This window comes from Aquarana catesbeiana, linkage group LG03 (assembly GCF_042186555.1).
Source record: "Aquarana catesbeiana isolate 2022-GZ linkage group LG03, ASM4218655v1, whole genome shotgun sequence".
Taxonomy (NCBI): Eukaryota; Metazoa; Chordata; class Amphibia; order Anura; family Ranidae; genus Aquarana; species Aquarana catesbeiana.
The window spans coordinates 531,764,948-531,785,336 of NC_133326.1; the positions used below are offsets into that span (position 1 = coordinate 531,764,948).

A 20,389-nucleotide genomic window follows, 5' to 3' on the forward strand; every position below is an offset into this window, starting at 1 on the left:
ATATATGATGTGTGGGGGTTTAAATCATTTTCAGACCTAAAATGTGGATTTTAACATGTGTGCAACTAATTGCAAAAAAATGGCTTTGGCAGTAAAGAGTTAAAGGATTTTCTAAACCCTAAAACAAAAATGTCATATATTTCAGCATTCCTTTGCTGAAGTGGCTGTGTTCTTTTTTAGGCTTTTTTGCCTTTAATTTTACTTGGTGATCCTGTGAATAACTCTCTTCCAGTACCTGGGTGGCTACACTCACCCCTCCACTATATCTATGGGTGGAGCCAGGATTGCCACCCAGGCTGGACTTCAAGCATGTGTACCTCTGTTAATCTTCATTACATGGGGGACTGAACAAAAAAAACTTTAGTGTGCAGAAGAAAGATAGCATTGTTTCTTTTGGCTTTTTAGCACAACACTGCATTTCTGAATAGATCAACAGGTATTTTCTGTATTTGCTGGAATTGTTTTTTAGCCTGTACATTGAAAACTAACGCAACCACCACATCCAAGGACTGGAAAAATGCTATATAATACATTTTTTGGTTTTGGGTTTAGTTATCCTTTAAGCTATTTAGTACTTGTCAAGACCCAAAAGGGGCAATTACAATCCAGCCTCATAGACTCAGGTACCCCCCAACTGTCCAAGACCATTTTAGGAGTGTATGCTATGAAATATAATGTATTAAATATTCAACAGTATTTTGTTTATTTTTAAGGTATTACCACTTTGATAGCGAATAATGTCTACGAATCTGCCTATCCTTTGCATGATGTAAGTTTTTTTATTATATATATACATGCATGTATTGGGATATCTTAATACCCTTACCAAAATCAATAATGTTTACAATATATATATATATATATATATATATATATATATATATATATATATATACACAGACACACAGTACATCAACCGGGAATTTTGCTAATTTATTTAAATGCTGGAATGCTGGGCAAAGACTTAAAGGAGAAGTATAGACAAAGCTATTTTGGCTATGCTTCCCCTATTGATCACAGGAGTGCAGTTCATTCTGCACTTCTGTGACCCGTAAAGCCTACTGTCGACTGACGTCACTCAGCCGTTCCAGGCTCAGGAAAGATGTCAACTTTAAAGTCGGGATCCATCCAGATGCCTGGATTGGCAGCTGGTTCAGCCTCTCAGTGAGCCACTAAAAGGCTGAGCCAGCTACTCCCGCCCCCTCCACAGTCCAGTGTTCCAGTGAGCACTGGAGGGGCAGAGCTTACACAGGCCTGAGGACCTAACCCTGCCCATGTGACAGCTCTAAATGCCTTATCAGACAATAACCAACCAGCAGCGTTGTTATATAGAAGGATGGTATGTGAGCCTCATGCTCTGAATGCTGGGAAGTACTGCAAAGGTCCCAACTGTTTCTGACTTGACGGGACTGTCCTTATGGGGAACGGTTATCTCTATTTTGGTCATATGTAGCATTCAATGTACCCTTCAATAGAAACCCCTGAAATCAATAATTTGAGGGGTACTTATATATTTTTGTCCACATAGTGTAGGTGTGATTAGCAGGTGTCTATGTTGAAAATATATTAAGTAGGGTAGGTGTACAGTATGTTTCTATATTCATAAAAAAAGCACAATGAGTTAGAACTGTGCTTAGAAAACTGCTCTGCCCACCACACACAATTGCCTATGCCAGTCACTTGTATGCAATAGATGCAGTGAAGTCCAGCTGTCTAGTCTACACAATCTTTCTTCTAATTCCCTGAGTCTGAGGAATAAGGAGTTGTGGAGATACTGTACATATTTATCCAGTGCACTCAGCAAACACATTTCCTTAGCGTATATGCCTCCATATTAATCTTTAGCAATCTATTAAATTAGAACTAAAGGCAAAAGTTTTTTTTTTTTTTTTCATTTTGCATAGCGTAAGGCAGGGATATGCAATTAGCGGACCGCCAGCTGTTGCAAAACTACAAGTCCCATCATGCCTCTGCCTCTGGGTGTCATGCTTGTGGCTGTCAGAGTTTTGCTATGCCTCATGGGACCACTAATTGCATATCCCTGCCGTAAGGGATGGTTATGAGCCCTGTCAGTTTTTTTTTTCTTTTGCCATCTGTGTTCTATTAGGGAGATTTCCCTTCACATCCTGCCCCATAGCCAAAACAGAATGTGATTAAAAATCCCTCCAAAGCCCACTTATTTGTCACCAGGGTCACCAGAACAAATGTCCCCATTCGAAGATTTCCCATTTAATTCTGCTCTAGGGACAGCTCAAAATTTGTGATTTTCTTTCACTTTCTTTCCCTTTCACTATCACTCTCAGTGGTAATGGTAATCAGGACTAATAGAGAGGGTGAATCTCTCTTAAGGGAGACACAGATCGCAATAAAAGAAGCTTCGAATTCATCTCCACTCTATCCAAAACTAAAAAAAAGTTTGCCTTTAATTTAGTCTGTACAACCCTTTTAAAATGATAGAGCACTAGTATGTAAATCTTTGAAAGTATTTTTGGCTAAAAGCTTTTTTTGTTTTCTAGGGGGATTATGATCACAAAACTAGTGAATTAAACGAGAGAATGGTAAGTTATTTTTATTTTTTTAATAATTACTTTTCTTCCTAATGCACAATGTTCTTGCATATAAATATCATAATTAACCTAATTATAATAACACTGTATACTAATATAGTACAATGTTCTTAAGAAATACTGTGACAATGATTGCATAGTTGAAAAAAAAACGTCATCCATTGCATCACCGTAATCAGTGGAATGAAGGACAAATTCAGTTTTATTAGTCCTTTAAGCAACCCCTAGTCCCCTTCCTGAGGCATTCACTGTGTGGCCTTTCCCAGTGCTACACAACCTTTTCTTTAAAATGTCCTGATCATCAGGAGGAGATTTCTACTTCTCAGGCATTTGTCTTATGCCACCCTGTCCTACCCTAGCCTAATGTCTACCCATGCTATCACACTAACATGAGCAGATGGCATAGCCACACAAGGCATACAAAGTCTTGAGGTGTAAAGGCTAAAGGAGGCAGTTTGGCTACTCTGTGCCAGCACACCTAGATCTGAGGACTAGAAGAGTAGGGTAAACTGTTGAGTTTGTCTACTGTTAGTTAAATTATAGATATATTATCCGAGTGTAGCTGAGGGGGCTCGTCTTGCAATCCCTGCTAAACACTCCTGAAGGTGGTAATAGAGGGTATGAGGACACAGAGTGGCACGAGTGCCAGAGTTTGCACACTGGACAAGATCTGTTTTGCAGTCAGATGAGTAAAACTGGAACCGGATCAGGAGGCAAAGGCAGAGTCCAGGAAGCAAGCCAAGGTCAGTACAACTGGGCAGGCAGGATACAAGGCAGAAGACAGTAGCAGAGACCAGAACGCTAGCTGGATCATATACGGTGAGACAGAATGGTCAGCTCTCGGGTAAACAAGGACAAGCCACTACAGCAACTTCCTTTTGCAGTGCTTCAGTTTATATAGACCACTGAGTGCCAAAACTAGTAGCGAATGTGCATGCTAATTTTTGAGACAGGCTTATGCACAGGTATAGGAAGTTTAATGCGCGCGCCTGCACCAGTTTCCGTCTGCTGCTGAGAATCTGGCCTTCCTTACACATATACTATATATACATGACACAGTATAAATATATATAGACACAGTACACTATTCTGATATGTTATTACCCTCTCCAGAACACTAGGACAACACTCAAAACACCCCAAATATTAACACCAGCCCCCTCTCCACCCTCACATGGCGCGGACCATCTGGTCCATCCTGGCCATGCAGGATGGAGAAGAGAGGGAGAAAGGGGGGGTTTCAAATCCCCGGACTGTCAGAGAGGCTCCGGAAGGAGTGACAGCTGAGAATAGTGGGCGGTAAGCATAGTGGGGACAGGAAGGGGATGAGGAGGGGATCCGGTGTTAGGTCGCCTTTACAGTTTTTCTGTAAATGTGAACTAACCCTTTAAAGCTGAATTCCAGGCAGATACTAAATGCACAAACTAATGCAACTCTGTAATCATTAATGCATTAAATGTGTGAGTACCTAAATCTAAATGGTATTAGCCTCTCCATACAGTAGAGCTCAGACTGGGGGAGGAAGAAGCATCACAAGGAGCCAATCAGATGTGCTGCATTACAAGGAGCATGCTATTAGGAGGAAAGAGAAGAGTAACAGATGAGCTCATTAGTTTGCTGCTTTCCGTTTGACTATCCAGTAACAGAGTGGGGGTGGGAAGGAGACCTGCAAATTAAATTAAACAGAGAAAGGGCAGTGCAGCAGAGAAAGACCAGGCCCCATCTCCTGCTAGACGAGGCTGTGCTGTGTGAAGGACAGGATGAACAGACACACAAATCCAGTAATACAGGCATACCCCACTTTACGTACACTCATGAGTAGGGACATACCCGGGAGTGTATGTAATGTGCCTCACAAGAAAATCTTGGTCCTCTTGACATGGCACTGCTCCCAGTTTTTAACATTTGCCTCTATGGGGAATCTTGGTCAACGTGACATGGCACAGCTCCCGAACCATAAGTGACAGGGACACCAAACTTGGGGAGCACTGAGAGGGGACCCTGGAACTACAACACATTTAGGGTCGACCAGCTTGCCAAGGTAATCAGTTATGTCTGTAATTGCAATGCAGTACATGCATTGAGAAGTGAAAAAAGGTATTGCTTCACTTTAAGTACATTTTCATTTTACAGACATGCTCTGGTCCCATTGTGTACTTAAAAGTGGGATATGCCTGTACAACGCTTTTATATGTATTGTATTTTATCTGGGTATTTAGTTATTTGCTTGGGGTTCAGCTTTAGGATGAGTGTCACGTACCTAGTAGATGAGCACGAACTGCGGAGGAAGGCCTCTCTTACTCCTCTGACTCGAGGTCCCTGGTAGAGTAAACAGGAGGCACAGGAGTGTAGAGTAGCACGAGTGCCTGGCAGGATCAACAGCAAGGAGGAGAGCCCAGATTTCCAGGTGGCACTGTGCAGGGAGGTCAGCAGACTGGAACAACAGGCAGGTGCAGCAGACTGGAGACCATAACAAACTGGAACAGCAGGCAGGTGCAGCAGACTGGAGACTGGATCAGCAGACTGGAGACTGGATCAGCAGACTGGAGACTGGATCAGCAGACTGGAGGCTGGAACAGACTGGAAGGAGATTCCCACTGGACTGGAACTCAGAAGGGTCAGACAAGCCAGGTCATACACAGTATTAGGCGGACAGCAGAAGGACCAGAGGAGCAGGCAGGAGCAACGTCAAGACAGGCTGGGGGTCAGATGCAGGCAGACAACTGGGATAGTCAGAGGCAAGCCGGGTAGTACACAGGAACAGGTTCAGATAGCAGGGTATACACAGGAACACTGTAGATCAGACAGCAATGTCTTTGTGTGTCAGCCTAGTTTAAATAGCCCACCTGGCGTCAGAGGCTACACGCGTGTGTGCTCACGCATGCGCATTGGCACCCGCTATCGCGCACCAGCAAGTCCGGATCTTCTCTTACTGGCAGGATCTTACTGACAATGAGTTTTGGTTTCCCTGAGTGCAATGAACAATTTCAATATAAGTCATGTTATTCTATAGCATAATTAATGTGTTTTGCGTGAGTTATTTTTCAGGCTAGTTCTTCTCTGCTCATATTCATTTATTATTACTTTTACTCTTTATCATAAAAAGGGGCTATGTGTCCTCCCAACGTTGGTCTATATCTGCATGTAACATAAAAAGGGGGAATACCAGCAATGATATGCTGGCCTCTCCCTTCACTAATTCCTGGTAGCGCCACCCCTGATCATGCACCCATGAGGTTCTGAGGTTCCATAGGTAGACATGGAGGACAAACATACAGTTTATGCTATGTTTTTCTTTCTTTTTTGCATTTTGCTTATTTTCAGACCTAGCATTGTTTTATCCTGGAGGTATGCATTTATGTACAACACTGTATAATCATAATTATGTGGCTTCAAAAACAGGAAGAACCACAGGCACATCCAGATCTATGTTGATGTGTCTTGTGTTTGTGGTTGCATTAATATGTATACATCATGTAGTCCTAAAATTAAGCACAGCACTAAATTGGCAGATGCACAATAGCATGTGTATACTGTATCCATTCAACGAGAAATGTATTCCACTATCAGTCCTTAAAAGGAAATTATAATGTTTTTAGATCAGCTGTATTTGTATACCTACCTTGTATACCTATGTTTTTTTGGACATTTACAATTTTATAATTTACTAAAGGCTAGCCCACCCCACCTTTGCAAATTCCTATTGGTCTATCACTATGATAGGCTGCATAATTACCCAATAGGAATTTGAGGGAAGAGCTGAGGGAAAATCCCAACCTTTAACACAACCAGGGGGGGTTAACACTGATGATTATATCAGTTTGGAATTTTGGGGTCCCAGGGCACACATATCTGAAGAGCCTACACCTTCACATACACGACAGTTTCATTTTTTTTGTTTTTACTGTTGGGTATACTTTATGTTTAAATATCACAAAAGAAGGTCAAAAACCCAAAAAATGTAACAAACAGACAGGAGGAAAAAAGAGTGATCAAGTCGCCAGTTAAGCAAACTCTAGCAAAAACTATGGCCAGTCTGAGAACTGCTGTGCTACAACATATTGAATTTTAGTTGTTGTGTTTAGTTTTTCTTTACAGCTGTTGAGATAAACTATCAGCCACATAGGGAGTGCATTGTTTTTGGTGTTTGGTGTGTCGGTTAACATAGTTAACATTGTGTTTGGTTTTTGGTGTCAGTTAACATATTAAAGCTGGATATACATGGGCCAAATGGCAGTTAAAAAAAAACGTCCGACAGTCGGCCAACATGTCACTCTGTCCCACAGAAGCTGGCCATGCATGCTGGAAAACCAGCATCTGACCAACTCCCGATCACCACCCTCAGCCAATGGCAGAGAGCGCTGATCAGAGTGTTCTGGGGGGGGGGGAGCCATCCCCCTGTCAGAACAAAACAGCTCAGCAGGGGAGATTGCTTTTTTTTTTTTTTTTTTACGAATAAATAATATTTAATAATAACCTTTAACAAAGTGTATGGTTTTAATCTTGGCAATATACAAAAAATCCACTCATTTTCTATGTTGAAAAGGCGAAGTGTCTTTTAAAATAAGTGATTGCAAAAGTGTTTTATATAACATCTAATTAGTGCAATCTTTCCGTCATTACATTTTTTGCTTGTGAATTCCATATAGTGTAACTGATTGGACAGTGATCATTCAGGACAACTGAGGTCCTACATGCTAGATTTTCTGCAGCTGTTTATAAAATAAAGTTGTTTTTTTTTTTTTTTTTTGAGAAACAAAAAAAAGCTAAAACTCTTACTGTACATTTATTCATGAATTTATTTTAGCATCTGTGTTTAGGTAGCTTTCTAAAATAATTGTTAATCCAAAGTAAATGTAGGGCTAAGAGTGAGCAGGGTGTATTTATAATATTAATATAGAGAGAAATATTTCTGCTATGAGGTGCGGAGAAGCCCCGTTCCCTTTTATCCCGCCTGTTAGGTCCTTTTATGAAGTGTTAAGTGTTAAAAACATAAAAAACAGTTCTTTCCAAAAATACAACTCTGATTATTCACACATGGCTGCCCAGTTGTAGAACCTGCTTTACCGTTCCTCCATCCTTCATCTGTTTTCTATCTGTATAATGGCTTCAGTGTTTAATTTCCTGAAAAACACTAATCAGATTGCAAGGAATGGGGGAGTGATGCTCGCTTGAGTATCTTTTATGTAGATCTACGCCTTTAACCATTACACAAAAAATTAATCTTTAAGGGAAAATGGAGTGTATGCTTTTTGTAACTGATGGGGACACCTCAAACCCTGTCAGTGATTCCCTGTGCTTACCTGCCACTCCTTTAAGCCTGGGACTAGGGAAAAAAATTACATTTGATGGCAGAGCTGGCAGCCAAGGAAAATCCAATCCGTGATCCTTCCAACTTTTATGTTATAAATATGAAAGTGAGCACTTCTGGGTTCTAGGTTGTCAGAAAAACAGCATATCAAGGACTCTCTGGGGTTTATTTACTAAAGGCAAATAGACTGAGCACTTTGCAAAGTACAGTTAGACTCTGCAAGTGCAACTGTTTCAGACAGGGCAGCTGATAAGCCAGTACAACCAGCTCCAATGTATCTGGCCCGGCGTTATCAGTTTACCATGGGGGGCCCGGTCAGCTTCACAGACAGTGCAGAAATAAAAAGGGGCCTATCTAAAATACACACCCGCTCATCTCCTTCTACTAGCTTATGGGGTGTTTGTATACTCATATTTCCAGGGCCCCTCTCTGATGATGGGATGGTGGAGGCGGAGCAGTCGAGGGCAGGGGCATTTTGCTAGGCGCCAAAAAAAACAGGGGGTTCAGCCCAAAGTCCAAGCCGGACACCGGAGGGGGGAATGGTTGGCGCGGGGGTTTTTGGCTGGGCAGTGGGGTTTTGTGGCAGGGGGTAAGCTCACTTGCTGGTTGCTGCCTGGCTTATCAGTGCCCATCAATGCTGAGTGCTGACCACTAAACTCACCTACCAGACAAACTGACCTACCTGACCCACACTGAGCGTTACACTGACCTACCTGACCCACACTGACCATTACACTGACCTACCTGACATACATACACTGACCTACACTGACCTAACTGACAGTCATACACTGACCTACCTGACATACATACACTGACCTACACTGACTTACCTGACAGACATACATTGACCTACCTGACATACATACACTGACCTACACTGACCTACCTGACAGACATACACTGACCTACCTGACATACATGCACTGACTTACCTGACCAGGAGACAGACTTCATGTGTCCTGCAGCTCAGCCGTGGTGTGCAGCGCGCCCATCATCATCACAGCAGGCAGCCAGAGACAGAGCCAGAGGAGGAGAGAAGAGCCGCCTGCCCGAGCACCAAGCGGGGAGTGGGGATCTCATAGTGACATGGCGCGGTGGCTGCATTGTAATTCCCAGCTTCTGGAGCCTGCAGCACCTATGATGGACGTCACACATCCCGCGGCCCTGGCATTGGACCAGTGGGAGGTCCTTCATAGGTGCTGCAGGTTCCAGAAGGCGGGACCTGCTATGTCACTCGGCCGCACTCGGCCGTGCTTGGGATCAGATCAGGCCCCACTCGGCGGCGGTGCTTGGTGATAATAATAGAATCGTGCATGCCAGAGTCCCAGGGCTTTTTGGGGACCCACTCGGAGCACCAACCCCCTCAGCCCCCCCTCCCGACGCCACTGGTCGAGGGACTTTTTTTTTCAATTATGGGCGCATGCGCATCCCACGCCCGCTTTGTATGCTGCTGTGCCATAGTCCCGGCTTCCTGCTGCTGCGGCTGCCCATTGCCTACCCTGGCGGAGTGATCTTCCTCCACTCAGGTCCCCACTCAGTAGATGAGATCGAAAGACTTATGTGAGGCGGGTGACAGCAGCAGCGGCAAGGAGAGACAGCTGACTGGGAGCAGAGGGATAGTGGATGGAGCACATAAAGGCTGTGGGTTTAGTATGTTTTTATGTAAATTAACTTTTTTTTGCCCACAGGTTTTTTTGTTTTTTTTAAATGTACTGCAGCATTTTGGCATGTTAAAGGGGCCCCAAGTAAACAAGCAAACCTTGCTTGTAATATGATGCCCACTTTAATTTGTTTTGTTGTAGGTTTCTGAAGCAGAATGTATTGGTCCCAATGCATCATGTGCCTACTAAGCAACTAGCATTTTCAAAAGCAATGGTCAGCAATGGCTGATTACATATTTCTGTCATCCCTGTTTTTCCTTAAAGAGACTCTGTCATGTAACAAAATACTTGTGTGATAAGGCTCTGATGGCAGTAGCAATTTGCCAAACATAAAAGAGCCAGGCATATTGTGAGCCTACATATCTGCATCTTCTGCCTGTTATACTGACTTTGCTGCATGTTCTTTACACAGAGCAGTGATCTGGCGATATCGTCTCACTGCAAACCAGGGAGAAAAAAAAAGCCTGATCTGTTAGTAAAAGCAGCACATATTACATATAAGGTGGTGGTTTGGGGAGGGGCCAGGGGTAGGGTTCAGGGTGGGGCTGAAGGGGACCCTGTCAGGTAGGCTGTTTGGAGCCCCATGATTTCTATCAGCAGGCCCTGATTTCAGAGCTTAGTAAATGAGCAGAAGCTCTGCTGACTTCCATTATCCAATCATGTGAAAGCAAAAATGTAGTTTTTTTTTCATTTTCCTTGCACGTGATTGTGTATTCTTTACAAGTGAAGCTTTACCTTATTTACTAAATTTGTGCATAGTCTATTTGCCTTTACTAAATCAACCCCTGAGTCCTCAATCTGCTTAGACACAGTGCAGGAAAGGTATAGAAGGTCTAATAAGCCCATGCTGTCTCCTTAAAGAGTACCTATTAGCTGCACAATGCTATCAAATAGGGGACTTGTAACCCCCCATGTCATAGCAAAACAATTAAGTAAAATAAATAGATAAACAATTAGTCCAAATAATAATAAAATCTTATAAAAATTAAAATTGTATTAATACGTAAACATATTCCTCAGACCCACATGTCTACATTGTTGAGTTGATTAATACATATTAGGTAATGTCAAGAACACAAGAGTAAGAGAAGCAATAATTCTTGGGCCATCATTTATGGTTAACATAAAGGATTTTGTTTTTCTTGTTTCTTGTTGGTTTTTTTTTTGCTTGGGTATTGTAGTTTGTTGCCATTTCATGGCTGCACACTATTTTGAAACGTGATATATTTGGTATCTAATTACTTGATGATGTGTAATTTTTTATATTTTATTTAAAAAAAATGGAGACTATATTGTATATGTGTGCATTTAAATAATGTTGTACTTTTTACTGGAAATACAGATTAGACCTATTATCACTTTTCACAGAGTATTAAATGCTTTTGCTCTACTGTGTTTTGGTAAGGTAGTTTGAGATAATGTGTTTTTAATAATGTTTAAAATGAAACTTTTTTTTTTATATAGTTGTTACACAGAGAATGGGCAAGATATGGAGCATTTTACAAATATCAACCTGTTGATCTAATAAGGTAACATAATGCTAGCCATTTGTTATTAATTTAATAATACAAAATCTTTTTGTTATCAAAATGGTTTGTGGTAATTTATATAAAACCTTTTATTTTATGGTAATCATTTTATTGCAGGAATATGTTTTCACATTACAATTCATATTACAAATACATTTTCTTTTTTCTTTACTGAATATATTGATACTGTGAATCAATAAGGCAAAACAATTGCTTAATACATCATGGCCTCTAGGGTACAAAGTACATATAGCACTTTCACTTTTTATTTGTATTGTAAATTTGTATAATTTTATTTTTTATATTTTTAATGCATTTTTTTTGCAAATTGGTATATATTAACTTACAGTTTTAGCAAATCATTTTATCGTCAATTTAATTTTATCATTAATAATAATTTTATCATTAATATCATTTTATCTGTGTTGGTGAGAAATACTTTGGTTGCAATAAGGTAAGTATCCAATTTTAGTGAATGCTAAGGGTTATGTTAATATTATATTGAAGGGAAGGTTTGGCAGTGACTAGGGTTAAGGGTTAGGTAAAGGTTAGAGTTTAGGTCATGTGATGCAGAACATGTTTTAAACTTTTTTTATTGGACTAAAAGCTACAAACCAAAAATCACCACTGGAACCAAAAACCAACATGCCTGAAGTCCAGCCAGAGCTTTTTATTCAGTTTTGGATAGAATGGGGAAGGGTAAGATCCTCTTGTGGCGTTTTTGATTTGCTTTCTATGTCCCTATAGGGAGATTTCCCCTCACTTCCTGTCAGGACAGGAAGTGATTGGAAAACTCTCCAAGGGAAATACCATAAAAAATGTCAGGAAAGGAAGTGATTGGAAATTTCTCCAAGGGAAATATTATCAAAATGTGAGGATAGGGAGTGATTGGAAATTTCTCCAAGGCAAATACCATCAAAATGTCAGGAAAGGAAGTGATTGGAAATCTCTCCTAGGGAAATACTATCAAAATGTCAAGAAAAGGAAGTGATTGGAAACCTCACATTTTTAGTAAAGCTGGGAAGAGTTAGAACTTCTAACCATGGGTTACTGCTGCCTGAGCCTTCCTGTTCTTGTGACAGCAGGTCCCTCGATTTCTTGTATGGGCATCACAGGGACAGCAAATCCTGGAAAATATTCTCAGTAGGGTCACACACAGAAATCAAAAACTTATTAATATAGGACCCTTTGCAAAAAAAGCTTACAGTATCACAGCAGTAGGTATAAAAGGATAGTAAATCATTATTTGTTGTACACATATCTTTAGTGAGAACCCTATATTAAAACCATATATATATTAAAAAAAGGAAAACAGCCACATACAAAGACCTTTCAAATTTCTTATACTAATATACAGGGGAATTCAGTGTAGCCCTAACAGCACTCTTCTGGTGGTAGATACCTTAAGTATCTGCGCCAAATTAAGGCAAATGTTTTTGCCTGCGTTAGTAACATTACCAACACATGCAGCAAATTCAGGTGGTTCTTACTACTGCCACTTTATGAGTCTGTCACTGTGGCACTGTGGCAGTGACAAATTGGTAAAGAATTACCTCCAGTTTGCAGATTAGTGAACTGGTGGTAATGAAGATCCACTCTGAGCTGGATTGCAGAGGTAAGCCAGTTCTTAGAGTGGGCTCTGCCTATGCTGGGAAGCTGTCGTGTATGTGACAGCTTCCTACACAGTGCTTTAGCCCTGGCCTCATTCAATGCAATATTTGGGAAATGGCCTGTCACGGAGTGGGCAAAGCCTGATTGAGAACTAGTTACCCATCAGGTCTGCTTTACTTTTGATTGACTGCGGATGGCAGTGGGTGGATTTGAAATCCACTATTGAACTGAATAGCAGCTATGGATCTACCTGCTGCTGTATGCTGTCAACCAAAACTAACGTGGACTAGGGATGGGCGAACGGTTCGGCCCGAGCATAAGTTCGGGTCGAACTTTGGTTGTTCAGATGTTCTGCGAACACCGAACAATATGCAGTGTTTGGGGCAAATTTGAAAGCCGACGGAACACCGTTAAAGTCTATGGGGCACTAACATGACAAATCAAAAGTGCTCATTTTAAAGGCTTATTTGCAAGTTATTGTCATAAAAAGTGTTTGGGGACCTGGGTCCGTCCTGCCCCAGGGGACATGTATCAATGCAAATTTTTTTTTAAAACGGCTGTTTTTTCGGAAGCAGTAATTTTTTTAATGCTTAAAGTGAAACAATAAAAATGAAATATTCCTTTAAATATCGTGCCTGGGGGTTGTCTATAGTATGCCTGTAAAGTGGCACATTTTTCCTGTGTTTAGAACAGTACCACAGCAAAATGACATTTCTAAAGGAAAAATTGTCATTTAAAACTGATCGTGGCTGTAATAAATTGTTGGGTCTCAGCAATATAGATAAAACTCATTAAAAAAAGACCATGGCATCCCCCCAGTCCATTACCAGGCCCTTTGGGTCTGGTATGAATATTAAGGGGAACCCCGAACCAAAATTTAAAAAAAAAATTGCATGGGGGTCACCCTAAAATCCATACCAGGCCCTTCGGGTCTGATATAAAAATTAAGGGAAACCCTGCGCCAAATTTAAAAAAAAATGGCGTAGGCCTCCCCCTCAAAATCCATACCAGATTTTTTTAAATAGCATGTTATAACATGTTATATTTATACTGTATAATGGTTTTGCACAGAGCAGCCCGGATCCTCCTCTTCTTGGTTCCTTCTACACTGCCATTGGCCCCTCCCTTCTGTCAAGTGCCCCCACAGCAAGCAGCTTGCTATGGGGCACCCGAGCCGAGCTGCAGCTCCGTGTGTCAATTCAGACATGGAGCTGCGGTTCGTCCCCATCCCCTCTCTCTCCTGATTGGCTAACTGATTTTGATAGACAGCAGCAGAAGCCAATGGTGCCGCTGCTGTGTCTCAGCCAATCGGGAGGAAGTTACCCCGAATGGCCGAGGGACTCCTGAACATCGCTGGATAGAGATGGGGCTCAGGTAAGTATTAGGGGGGCTGATGCACACATAAGGCTTTTTATCTTAATGCATAGAATGCATTAAGATAAAAAAAAAAACTTTAGCCTTTACAAACCCTTTAATAAAATTTTATAGCGGTAATGCACTAGGTCTTTGCGCCCTCTCTTTATAGTTGTTCTGCACTGTACATATAGGGATACCCATATTCCCGAGGGGGCAGCAAGACACATTGGCATTATACATTTAAGTCAGTTCAGAGGAGATTCCAATAAGCCTCAAAGCACATCACTTTAGCGCAGGAGGATATTTTTGGGATGTTTTTGCAGTCCTGTTCTATGGTGACAGAACTGCTTCTCCAATGACACAGCATAGTGAATGAGCGTTTGTCACATTAAGATAGGAAGTGTGTTTCTTGCAGGATCACCAGGTAAAATAAAGGGAATGAAAGATTGATAAACCGAATATATACTACTATATTTGTGTTCCAGGGTTTAGATAATGTTTTCTATCTACCAGTGTCCACTTCTTAATAAAATGTCATTTTTTGTAGGGGCTGCTCCTTCAAACCAAAAAAAAGTTAGTGAGACCACACAAATGCCACAACCCTTAGTTTTTAGGAACTACAGCTATTTAGGAATTTACCTTACAATGAGTCCCAACATCCAGAGCTTCCCTGGAATTACGCTCCGCTTGCCTTGCCAAAAAACATGAGAAAGATTTGCAAAAAAAAAAAAAAAAACACAGACTTTTATTTCCTTGAGCTTAAGGGGACATTTCAGCAGATGCAGAGGCTACAAACCTAGCTGGGAAAAGTACCAAAACTGATTTGCATGGTTAATCATTTGGGAAGCTGGCAAGGAAACAATGACATCTGTCCTGCGGAAACATTATCCGTTGTTTCAAGAAAGATAGATAAGATCTGAAGTGGAAAGAGGCACTAGAACATTTTCGATGACAGACAAGTTGAGATCTTTAACCGCGACTCTTGATCGTGTATCATGTGATACACAGCTAATGAAAGATAGAAAGTTTAAGGAGTTAGCTCTCTCACAACAGTCTGCTACTCTATATTTTACACGTATCATTGACTTTACTAGCCATTTGGAATATCCGTTTCGTCTATCCATTGAATGGATATCGGCATGTCATGGTTACCCAATCTGCTGAATGATGATAGCTTCATGTAGCTGTTTAATACCTATACATTGTTGCTATTTAACAGATTTTCACAGAGTAATTCAGTAATGGCAATTTATGAAGTGCCTGTTTAGTAGTTGTCATAAAATTACCTTAAAGTCCAACTCTAGGATAATTTTCTTTAGAATGGCAGTTCTTGCTGCAATTCTCATCTCCTTCCTAGTGCAGTCTCCCGAAATAGTTTCATTTTATCAAAATAGATGTCCTCCTCATAATTAAGCCCAGAATACTGAGGACATCCTGTAAATGCTGGACCTCGTGGATGTCACCCCAACGTTCTGCACACACATTGATGCAAAGAGTAGCAATGACGTCATGACTGAAGTCTGGAGATCCGCTCTCTGCATCATTAAATTAGATTCAAACCCAAAAGCAAACATGTATTTATTGCAGCTTACCAATTCTTAGATGTGATGGCTGCAGCAGTTTTGTTTTGTATGCTTTTTTCTTCTATTTTAAGCTGGTGATCTAGCCATTAAGTAGTTTGTAAGTTGTTTTTCAAAAGAACAAGCTCTCTTCCAGTTGTATCAGTTTACAGAGATGAGACAAACCATTTAACACTCTAAGGGGCACTTACAATAATCAGCTTTTATTCATTTAAAGTGATTAACCACTTCAATACCGGGCCTATTCTGGCACTTCTCTCCTACATGTAAAAATCATCATTTTTTTGCTAGAAAATTACTCAGAACCCCCAAACATTATATATGTTTTTTTAGCAGACACCCTAGGGAATAAAATGGCGGTCATTGCAACTTTTTATCTCACACGGTATTTGCGCAATAATTTTTCAAACGCCTTTTTTTTGGAGAAAAAACGGTTTCATGAATTAAAAAATAACAAAACAGTAAAGTTAGCCCAATTTTTATGTATAATGTGAAAAATGATGTTACGCCGAGTAAATAGATACCTAAAATGTCACGCTTTAAAATTGCGCACAATCATGGAATGGCACCAAACTTCATTACTTAAAAATCTCCATAGGCGACGCTTTAAAATTTTTTACAGGTTACCAGTTTAAAATTACAGAGGAGGTCTAGTGCTATAATTGTTGCACACGCCCTAACGCACGTGTCGATACCTCACATGTGTGGTTTGAGCAGCGTTTACATATGTGGGCGGGATTTACGTGTGCGTTCGCTTCTGAGCGCGAGCAGGGGGCGTTTTAAATTTTTTTATTATTATTTTTTTTTTTTACTTAATTTTTTTTATTTTTACACTTTTTGTAACATTTTTTTTTTAATTACTTTTATTCCTATTACAAGGAATGTAAACATCCCTTGTAATAGGAATCTATGTGACAGGTCCTCTTTATGGAGAGATGTGGGGTCAATAAGACCCCACATCTCTCCTCTAGGCTGGAAAGCATGAGATCGGAAAAAAAAATTCACCGATCTCATGCTGACGGCCGCGATCGCGGCTTCGTTTATTTCCGGGATCCCGGGCGTGACGTCATAACGTCGTGCCCGGGCCCCCGACAGTCATAGAGATGACTGGTGACCATCTGGTCACCAGTCATCTCTATCGTCAACATCCGGCGCCGGACGATTCGTTCTCCGGGCTCCCAATGGCACGGGAGAGCCCGGAGAAGCACCGGATGGCGGCGAGAGGGGGGGATGTCCTCTCCCGTCGCCTATAAGAACGATCAAGCGGTGGAACTGCCACTATGATCATCTTATCGTGCACAGAATCGCCGGCTGAAAAGAATGATATCCGAATGATGCATCTAGCTGCAGGCATCATGCAGCTCAGCCCCGCCCTTGCTCTCTCCTCACTGGCTCACTGGCTGTGATTGACAGTAGCGGGAGCCAGCGGCTGCTGTCTCAGCCAATGAGGAGGAAGTGACCCAGGAGAGCCGCTGCTCTTGTGCACATTGCTGGATCGAGATGGGGCTCGGTTAATATTAAGGGGGGGGGGCTGCACACAGAAGGTTTTTTACCTTCATGCATAGAATGCATGAAGGTAAAAAACCTTGTGCCTTTACAACTAAATAAAATCAAGATTAATCACTGCGCTAACACTAGTAAAGCAGCTGGCATAAATTGTATGGTGACAATAAAGGCATGAAAAATGAGTGTATGTAGTGCTAAAGACATAAAATTAAGACCATAGTGTTTAAGACAAAGTCCTTGTTCAGGGAAAAAACTGGAATCACCCACGGTGTAGACAGAGACACAATTAGGTGAGCATGAAATTATCCTCCACCAACCTCAACACACCGGGCCTCTTACCAAAGAAAATGATATGTCCACAGCGCCATGAAACCACTTCAATTGGATCATAGATGGTTGGGTCTTGAAGTCTCACCAAATAGGAATTCATAGGTACATGTGTACACGCATAGAATACAAGAAAGCAACTCCTCATGGTGTAGTATTTGAAACCAGGATACATTTATTTTTTAAAAAACAACCAGGGTACTCACATTTTGTTAAATAAAAACAGGCATGTCAGAAGCAGCAGTCTGTCATGGATAGCACTTGTTTACAACCACAAAGATGGCCACGATCGGCACGTTACAACGTTGTGACATCAAAGCTCCACCCTACGTGGCATTTCGTCCAATGGAACGTCGTTGGGGGCGTGGTCAGAGCTCGTCATATACTCTTTCTATAGGAGGGAGGGCGAGATAGAAATGCCCATTCCCCCTGCACTCCAAGCCTCTCTCTCATACGCTGGAAGCGGAACCGCGTCATAACCGGATGTTTACACCATGGCTTAGACATACATGACCAGACACCCATGGCGGCCATGTTTAGAGAGACCAGATAGGAAACATTATACAATATACCAATCTAGTTTCTGAAAGAGGGAAGGAGAAAGAACCGGGCCAAATTGGAAACAAAGATAATAGATATATAAAATGGAAGTACTCAAAACTATCCAGAAATGGAAATAAAATAATAGAATTTACAGCTTAATCAAAAACTGACCATGGAATACAAGCAATGCTGCCATCTAGTGGTTGAAAACAGGTAGTACGGAAAATGTAAATATGTAAATACGTAAAAACAACATGGAAGAAAAAACTAAAAATACTAAAAAAGGAAGAATAATCTAGGTATTCAGCTATTGTTGTTTATAAAGGCATTGACATCCCTTTCTATGTTTAAGCCAAATGGTCTATAAGATTTTAAACAGAAAATCCACCAGGTCTCCATCCTTGAGATCTCCCTCCTGATGTGGCTGCCTCTCCAATGAGGGTCAAACCTATCTATAGCCATTAAAGATGTACCCTTGAAACTTTTATCATGGCACAAAGTATAATGTTTTGATAAACTATGGTTCAAAAAGCCTTTACGAATATTCTCCAAGTGCTCCTTAATTCTAGTTTCTAGCTTACGAATAGTGTGACCCACATAGTGTAGGCCGCAAGGACACATAATCATATAAACCACATTCTTGGTCGAACAAGTATTGAAAGATCCCACGTCGTATGTTAGACCAGTAACATTAGAACTGAAGGAGAGGTACTTTCTCTCCCTAAAACAATTATTTTGACACACCTCACACTTTCTACACTGATAATAGCCCTTAAAATCTCCAAAAATAATTGGTTTTATTGGGGGTCTAATTTACATTTGGGGCTATCTGTAGTCTCAGGGGTGGGGCAACTCTATAGGTGACTCTGGGTAGTTCCGGGAACAAAGGACCTAGTATTCTATAATTTTTTAGAACACCCCAGTGTTTTCTAAAAATGTTTTTGATCGAAAAATGTTGATTCGAATAGGTAGTATAAAACGAAAAGTGCGAAGAAAATTCTCCCCCTTCGTCTCTTATTTTAGGCTTTAATAAATCATCTCTTTCTCTTGAGGCGACATCAGTTATGATCCGATCAAGATCATTAACTGTATATCCCTTCTGTAGGAAGCAAGTTTTCAGGAACTCCACCTCACTCAAATAGTCCTCCTGTAAGAAGCAATTCCTCCTCATTCTGAGGAATTGACTCATAGGGACAGACCTGAGCCAAGACTCATGATGGCAACTGTCTGTCCCTATGTAGCCATTCCTATCTGTATCCTTGAAGTATGTAGAAGTAATGAGCCTATCGATTTGTACCCTAATTTCCAGGTCTAAAAAGTGTATAATGGAAGTACTGGCCATGTGTAGGCGAACAATGCCTTGATCATTGGTGTTAAGCTCACCAATGAAGAAGTCCAAAGAGGCACGGTCTCCTTCCCAAAGGAGGAGGATGTCATCAATGTATCGTCCCCAGAAGATCAGCTCAGTCCTCTGTTGACCATAGATGACATCCTCCTCCCACTTGGCCCTAAAAAGATTAGCCATACTAGGCGCAAACTTGGCACTCATCGCCACTCCCCGACCTTGCAGATAGTAGGAACCATTGAACCAAAAATAGTTGTGGCTCATAGCAAAGGCGAGGAGATGGAGAAGGAACCGTTGCTGCAACCCACGAATGCCCGAATCGCTCTCCAAAAAGCACTTCACAGCTTCTCTACCATGGCGATGGGAAATAATGGTGTATAAAGAGTAGGGATGAGCCGAACACCCCCCTGTTCGGTTCGCACCAGAACATGCGAACAGGAAAAAAGTTCGTTCGAACATGCGAACACCGTTAAAGTCTATGGGACACGAACATGAATAATCAAAAGTGCTAATTTTCAAGGCTTATATGCAAGTTATTGTCATAAAAAGTGTTTGGGGACCTGGGTCCTGCCCCAGGGGACATGGATCAATGCAAAAAAAAGTTTTAAAAACGGCCGTTTTTTCAGGAGCAGTGATTTTAATAATGCTTAAAGTCAAACAATAAAAGTGTAATATCCCTTTAAATTTCGTACCTGGGGGGTGTCTATAGTGTGCCTGTAAAGGGGCGCATGTTTCCTGTGTTTAGAACAGTCTGACAGCAAAATGACATTTTGAAGGAAAAAACTCATTTAAAACTACCCGCGGGCCGCGGCTATTGCATTGCCGACAATACACATAGAAGTTCATTCATAAAAACGGCATGGGAATTCCCCAAAGGGTAACCCCGAACCAAAATTAAAAAAAAAAAAATAACGTGGGGGTCCCCCTAAATTCCATACCAGGCCCTTCAGGTCTGGTATGGATATTAAGGGGAACCCCGGCCAAAATTAAAAAAAAAAAATGACGTGGGGTTCCCCCTAAATTCCATACCAGACCCTTCAGGTCTGGTAT

The 20,389-nt window shown here is 41.2% G+C and overlaps 1 protein-coding gene across 1 annotated transcript in view; it reads left to right on the forward strand.

Moving 5' to 3' along the window:
* Positions 1-20,389, forward strand: part of ANO2 (anoctamin 2) — a 373,482-nt gene that overhangs the window by 154,178 nt on the left and 198,915 nt on the right. Inside the window, exons 8-10 of the mRNA XM_073621286.1 lie at positions 714-769; positions 2,517-2,558; positions 11,007-11,071. Coding sequence (XP_073477387.1) covers positions 714-769; positions 2,517-2,558; positions 11,007-11,071 — 163 coding nt within the window. The remainder of the gene's footprint in view (positions 1-713; positions 770-2,516; positions 2,559-11,006; positions 11,072-20,389) is intronic.